The 7331-nt window shown below is 40.1% G+C and overlaps 1 protein-coding gene across 1 annotated transcript; it reads left to right on the forward strand.

The window, feature by feature from the left end:
- The first annotated feature begins 228 nt into the window (after positions 1–228).
- On the forward strand, positions 229–5703 carry LOC124293959 (myb-like protein I). Its single transcript, XM_046737040.1, has 2 exons — positions 229–758; positions 5646–5703. Exons 1-2 carry the CDS (start codon positions 229–231, stop codon positions 5701–5703), a joined length of 588 nt encoding a protein of 195 aa, XP_046592996.1.
- Positions 5704–7331: the final 1628 nt, after the last annotated feature.

The following is a 7331-nucleotide window of genomic DNA, read 5'->3' on the forward strand; positions in this document are numbered from 1 at the left end:
GCATTTTCACAAAATTTTATTCACGCTCTTGATTTCTTTTGACTTGATAATTAAACTCGCGGATCTATATTTATTTTCCGTAACGTCAAAGTACGTTACATTGGTGTCAGAAGTGGGATCTTGAGTTTCTTTTTAATTAAGTCGATTCAGTGCGTGAAATAAATTATGAGCAACAGTCGTTTGACGCGCTCACGTCGAAGGGAAAGTGGCGGAGAAGAACCTTTCGTTATGGAGAATCCGCGGGTCCCTGAAACGATTCCATCACCTTCAGTGGACCCTCATCCAATTCCTTCGACAATCTCTCAAATTGATCTACTGAAGATCATGTTTCAACAACAAGAAGCCGCTGAGCGCCAACAACAGCAACTTCTTCAGCTGCTTCTTGATCAACAAGAGCAGCGAAAAAGAGAACAAGAACAACGAGAAAGAGAACTTGCCTCTCAGTTGGAACAGCGAAGAAGAGAACAAGAACAACGAGAAAGGGAAATTGCCTCTCAGTTGGAGCAACGGAGGCTTGATAGAGAAGCTCAAGAACGATCCGAGACCAGTCTGCACGAACTGTTCCGGACGACTGTGGCAGCTCTTCAGGCTGTTCATCAGGTGAACGGCTCAGGAGAACCGGCTGTCACCCCACGAGGTTCCAGAGTCGTTACTCCGCTTCCCTCTCCTGTTCCCTCTCCTGTTCCCTCTTCTGTTCCCGTTCCCGCTGTTCGACAGGTCCAACATCCAGGACAGTTCCAGGATGTACGAGACTCAAGGTATGTGCCTTTTATTAGGGGAATAGATGAATCCCCAATTGGTAGAGTAACAGTTAATAATGAGGTTGGCTTTTCCGAGCCTTTGCCTCACGTTCAACCTCGTTATTCCCATTTAAGCCAATTAAATAATACAAGATTTCCTGGGGTTGCTTCTCAAATTAACGAGAAACCTTTTTATCCTTTAAAACCGCCAATTTTTGATGGAAAGATTCCATGGGCAGATTATGAACGCCAGTTTAATACGATTGCAAAACATAACCAGTGGGACTCCGCCATGAGGGCCCACAGCCTTGCCTCTTGTCTTCGAACGCCGGCTTTAAATGTTTTAACGGCATTGTCTGAGGAAGAAATTTCCGACTATGAAAAACTTAGCTCCGCACTTAAGTTAAGATACGGAAATGACCACTTGACAAAACTGTACACAGCTCAATTACAGACTAAAAGACAAGGACGAGACGAAGACCTCGCGTCTCTTAGTCAAGATATTGAACGGCTTTCTCGTGTAGCTTTGCCAGATCACGAGCCGTCTCGTAATTTATTAGCGACACAAGCTTTCTTAAACGCAATCAATGATCCAGAAATTAAAATGGCCGTTGGGACATCAGGTCTCACTTCTCTGCGGGAGGCAACGGCCAAAGCCCTCGAGGTGGCGGCAATGAGGAAACAATATTTTGGGTTGAACCGGTTTCGTCGGATTGAGGTGTCCAAAAGCACCTCAGAAAGACGAGGTTTTGAACACTCGGAAGAGTCAAAGCCTCAAAACTACAGAAATAAAAATAAAAACAAGTATTATAATCGTGAAAATCGTGGTTCTCTTCAGAATCAGAGTAACAAACACGAAATGAGAGGCGCAGTTACGACAGATCAAAATGTAGTAACTTGTTTATTTTGTCATAAAATATGACATGATGCTAATCATTGCTTGTTACTTAAAAAGAATTGTAGAGAAATGATACAAAACTCGCATTCGGATTCCTATAATTGGCGAAGAAGAGATAAAGAGGTTGGGTAAGAAAATCCTCAATCCTAAAACTAGCTCTTCTTCTGAGGCTGGTTTGAGGAACTAGTTTCAGACGTTTTTATATAAAATTATCATTGGAGTTAACCTCTTTCTTTGAATTATTTTGGTTATGCGTGACAGGCATTCTCAACCTATTTTATTGCCTGTCAGGGAAATGAAGCTCGTCGAAGGTTAGGTAATTTTCGCGACTTCGAATCTCATTTATTGATGAAAAATTTCGATCTTCTCATTCGCTCGTCTGAGCTCAGAGTAGATTTGATTGTTCATTTGCGAGTTTCCCCAGAAACTTCTTTTGCTCGAGTTAGTTCCCGTTCTCGTGAGGAGGAATCGAGCATTTCTTTAGAGCTACTCAGAACTATTCACGAGATTCATGAGGATTGGCTAGTAAATCAAACCTTTTCTTCTTTATCGGCTCCTGTTTTGGTTATAATTGTAGAAACTACAGCCGACCAAGTTTTTCTAAAACCTTTTTCTCTAGAATCGAGTTTTGTGTTGGATTGGCTTTGGTTTATTAATGTGAAAAGAGCCACGATTATTTTTCGAGGTCGATGAGCGATTGCTTGATTTTCACATTTTATCAACCTTAAGTGTCAGTTTTTGTGAGTACTTTTTCAGGTTACTTGACACAGCCTTTTCCCATCCAATCTTTCTCCGATTCCTGAAGACTGGTGGTCTTATTTTGAAGAAGGACGCAGAAATGATTCAGATAAGATCGTTTCTTTTCTTTTGAATACATATTTAATTTATTTTATTCCTGTATTCTCCCAAATTCACTTAGTGAATTTGAATTGTTATACCACCACTAACATTTGTCCTCCAAACTCTAGGGTGTGCTGTTTCTGAAGAAGCCTTGGATTCAGTCACCCATTCCTTTTTCCTGTTTCCTGTGCCGGTTCTCAGAGGGAATCAGCCTTTACATTGCCTAGGACTCAGAGTTTTCCCAGTTATGGTTTCCCGCCTCGTCGTACTTATCTGTGTTTGATTCACCGGACTATTTTCCCTGAAGAGGAATGAATTTTCTTTTCGACAACGATCCGGATGATTTTGATGTCTTCAAATTCATGAAGATACACAACACTAGATAACACTTACCTTTGTAAAAAGAAGGCACATAAATTTTTGAAATTATTTAACGCTCAACTATCTGCTCAAGGTTTTCTGTGGTTTACCTTGAGACTGTGGGCAAATGCCAGATAGTAAAAAAGGGAGTTCTTAAATTTTTAGAGCCACAGCTCCAACTCACCTTTGAGCACTGACTGCTAGATCACTTTTATAATTGTTTTATCTTTCCCGAGTCGGGACGACTCTTTTCCTCGGGGGGGAGTAGTGTTACAAAGGGTGAAATCACCCGTTTTGCCCCCTCTTTAATGATCTAGTAGTCAGCATAGATAAAAGACGTTTATAAACCTCTTATGTCTTTCAAAAGAATAAGGTTGCTGCGTCAACCAACATTATTGCAAAAACAGTCTTGTTTCAGACTTTAAACGAGAAACACATATCTTGCATTAAAGCATTTTCACAACATTTTATTCACGCTCTTGATTTCTTTTGACTTGATAATTAAACTCGCGGATCCATATTTATTTTCCGTAACGTCAAAGTACGTGACAATATTATGATGGATTGTACTTGCTCTTCATTTTACGAGTAATTGAAAAAAAAAAAACATGAATATCTTGATTAGAACCGGAGATAACGGTGTTCAAGTGTTATTTTGTTTATTGTTGTTGTAATTAATGTTGAGGGAAAAAAAAAAAAATATCAGCTATCTCTCAACACCCCGAGGCATCACCGTGAATTTTTTCAGATCTCTAGGTGCGTTGTATCTAGTATAAAAAAATTGGCCAACGTTCGTCGAGCGGCTGGAGTCGGAGGAATGAAGTCGGGCGGCGTGATGGGGGGGTCGAGGCTTCGCCCGCCCGGCTGTTCTCACCGCTCAATTAACAACTCATTAACTCCGTTGATAATTATCGTACATTTTTTTTTTTTAGAACTATGCTATTTTTTTCTCAACAATTCGAATCTGTAATTAGATTCTTAATACTTATAATATTGTTTTTTCTTTCGGATTTTAGTCATAATCTCAGGAAATATTGCTGTAAATAACTTTAGATATATGATATCTGTGAATTTTAAGATGAAATGAAGTAAAAAAAAAACTTAATTACGGTGGTGTGAGTATGTATACATATTAGGGTGTGCGGGAAAGAATAAATTTTTTTTTTGATTGCATCCGGCATTAGAAGTTAATTTGGGGTTAAAAAAAAGATTTCTAGAAGGAGAGCTCAGAAAAAAAATTATTTTAAACGGCGCATTGCATTTCAAGATTTCCCATAAAATCCAAATGTGGAACAACCGTTCAAATGGTATCGCTATCTGAAGTTGGATTGATCAGTATACCTGTAAGGGTAAGACTATGGGGTTTATTTTATTTGTGAGTTGATAGGGTGGGCTTGAAATAATAGATTTCTTGTCAGAGATGATCGATACTTTATTAGGCGAGGTTTACAGCACGGGGCCTCTCGTCGAACTGACTCGTCATTTCGCTCGCATTCGTCAAATTCCGTCTCTCTCGTCGTCAGTCGGAGCTAAGACTCCGACTCATTATCATTATTCTTCCCAATAATATTTGATGCTCACAGTTCGGCCTTTCCTGACAAAAGTCCGTCTCGGACGTTTTGCTTCGATATACATGTATATATAAAAATTTTCTTTTTGCCTATTTTACAGGTACGTCGCAATTTTTACAGAGAACAATTCCATTTTTATTTCGCCTATATCCGCTCCTTAGTTACATGGTCGGCTTTATACATGTATATATAAAAATTTTCTTTTTGCCTATTTTACAGGTACGTCACAATTTTTACAGAGAATAATTCCATTTTTATTTCGCCTATATCCGCTCCTTAATTACATGGTCGGTTTTCGCTTACACATTTTTTCTCCGTCGCGCTGTCGTGAGAACCCCAAGGTCTCATATTCATAGCCTCCCAGGTACCACAATACGGTTTTTGCGTTATTTGATGATTATCGACGTCTGCGACAACATATCGGTCGTTACGAAGAACTCTTACTACTCGATAGGGACCTTTAAACCTTGGGATTATTTTATGCGGGGCACCTATTGTGCTCTCAAAGTTTTTGATCATGACGTAATCATCGATTTCGTATTTATGCGCTTGTTTACGTTTTTTATCGAGATATTGTTGATTGTACTTTTGAGAATTCTCTATCTTTACCGCTGCTCTTGCGCGACAATTTTTTAAATCGCGATTCTGGGGGGCTGTGATCTCTTCGACGTAATCTTTCACTTCGTCACAAATTTTGCCTCGTTGACTAATTCCGAACAAAAGTTTAGCCGGCGTCTCTCCTGTTGATTTGTGTACCGAATGATTTAAAGCAAACTCAACTTCGTCTAGAATTTTATACCAATTTAAGAAATTTTTTGAAAGAATCTATCGCAACAAGGATGTAACGTTTTATCAGTCGCGCTTTCTCTATTGGCCCATAGTGATCTATATGCACCGTGACGAACGGCACGTTACCTTTAGGGAGTGTATGTAAAAAGCCCTCGGCTTTCCCTGTGACTGGGTTAAAGGCGATGCACTTTAAACAATCTTAGATGTGCATTTTCACTCTTTCCTTCATTTTCGGGAACCAATAGGTGGGTTTTATGGCATTACAGGTCTTGTCGACTGATAAATGCCCCATCTCTTCATGACATTTTCTTATCACGTGCGAGATCATATTTTTTGGTACACAGAACAACAGATCGTTTCCCTCCTTTCTATAGACCAGGCCGTTCCTCATTTCGAAAAAGCGGTGCTCCGATTTTTCGAGTAAATCTTTCAGTTCTTTAATTTTAGGATCTCGGCCTTGACTGATAGAAAGATTGGTTTCGAAAGGATTGTCTTCTACAACTAATATATTTTTTGCGCGGCTGAGTGCGTCGACGTGCTGCATTCCATTGCCCGCGCGGTGCTCCACTTGGTAGTCAAAATTCTCCAGTTCCAAAGCCCATCTAGCAATTCTTTAATTGATTTCTTTCTTATTCAAGGTCATCTTCAAGGAATCACAGTCCGTTACAATTTTGAACTCAATTCCGTGGAGATAGACCCGGAATCTTCGCAAAGCATAGATTATCGCTATGGTTTCCAACTCGAAGCTATGATATTTGCTTTCTGGATCGCTCGTGAGCTTGGAAAAGTAGAAAACCGAGTGGAGTTTACCGTCGGATTTTCGTTGGAGCAAAACGGCGCCGTAGCTTTGAGCGCTACCATCACAATGTAATTCGGTCTCATCGCGTGGATTGTAAAGAGCAAGAATCGGTGCTTGAATTAATTTTTCTTTTAATGTGTCAAACGCTTTTAATTCATTCTCACCAAACCGAAAGGTTGCATCTTTCTTACAGAGTTCGTATAACGGCTTTGCTATCGCCAAAAATCCTTCGACAAATTTTCGAAAGTATGAGGCCATACCAAGGAAGCGTCTAACGGCCCGGACGTCGTGAGGGACAGGATAATTTCGTATTGCCGCGATTCCGTCGTTAGTTGGGCTTATTCCTTCTTGAAAAACTCGGTAGCCCAGATAAGTAATGTTAGTAAATAGGAATTTACATTTATCCACTCGAAGCTCTAATTTATTCGCAACTAGTGTGGATAGAACGGCTGACAGTACGCTCAGATTTTCTTCGATAGTTTCGGTCGCGATCATAAAGTCGTCGAGATATGCGATAACATCTCCTCGATTAATGAATTCTTTCAAAACCTGATTTATCCATCTCTGGAAACTTGTCGGAGCGCCTTTCAGGCCAAACGGCATCTTTACATACTCGTATTGTCCGAAAGGTGTGACAAATGCTGTATATTTTATTGAATCTTCAGCCATAGTTATGTGATGAAATCCGTCTTTCAGATCGAGCATGGTAAAATATCGTTTGCCCTGTAATACGTCGAGCTGGTCCTCGATCAATGGGAGGGGATAATTGTCTCGAGCGGTCATTTTGTTTAGTGTGCGATAATCCACGCACATACGTGTTTCGCCGTTCTTCTTTTTCACTAATACTATGGGTGACGTGAACTCCGACTCGCTCGGTCTAATTATTCCCTTTTCGAGTAGTCTGTTTACGATTTCTTGAACGTGTTCCTTTTCAACGTACGAGAGCCTTCGAGGAGCGAAGCGGAACTGTTGTGTGCCAGTTAAAGTTAGTTTGAATTCCGCTTTTACGTTTGGTTCTCCTGGACGTTCAGGGATTAAATATTTTTCCCGAAATAATTGTCCAACTTCTGTTTGCAGTTCGATTGGTATAGTCGGATTAATTTCCAACAGATCCGCTTCGTCCTCTACTGGCGAAGAAATGTCAATGTTAGCTTTATTCATAATCTCCGTGTCGTATTCGTTTTCCAATTCTTTTAGTCCAAGACCGAATCGTTTCATCATATCTCGACCCAAAATTACGCAGGATACCATTGTATAATCTGGGACAACCAGCAGTTTCAAAGATTTTTCTACTCTTCTATTCATTTCGATGTCGAGAGTGACCGTACCGAGGA

Source organism: Neodiprion lecontei, chromosome 4 (assembly GCF_021901455.1).
Source record: "Neodiprion lecontei isolate iyNeoLeco1 chromosome 4, iyNeoLeco1.1, whole genome shotgun sequence".
Classification (NCBI taxonomy): Eukaryota; Metazoa; Arthropoda; class Insecta; order Hymenoptera; family Diprionidae; genus Neodiprion; species Neodiprion lecontei.

What these genes read in the sequence shown, in the direction of transcription:
- LOC124293959 (XM_046737040.1), top strand. Translation starts at nt 229, where the DNA reads ATGGAGAATCCGCGGGTCCCTGAAACGATTCCATCACCTTCAGTGGAC. An exon ending in CAGGATGTACGAGACTCAAG is followed by an intron (nt 759 to 5,645) that starts GTATGTGCCTTT and finishes CTTTAATTTTAG; the next exon opens with GATCTCGGCCTTGACTGATA.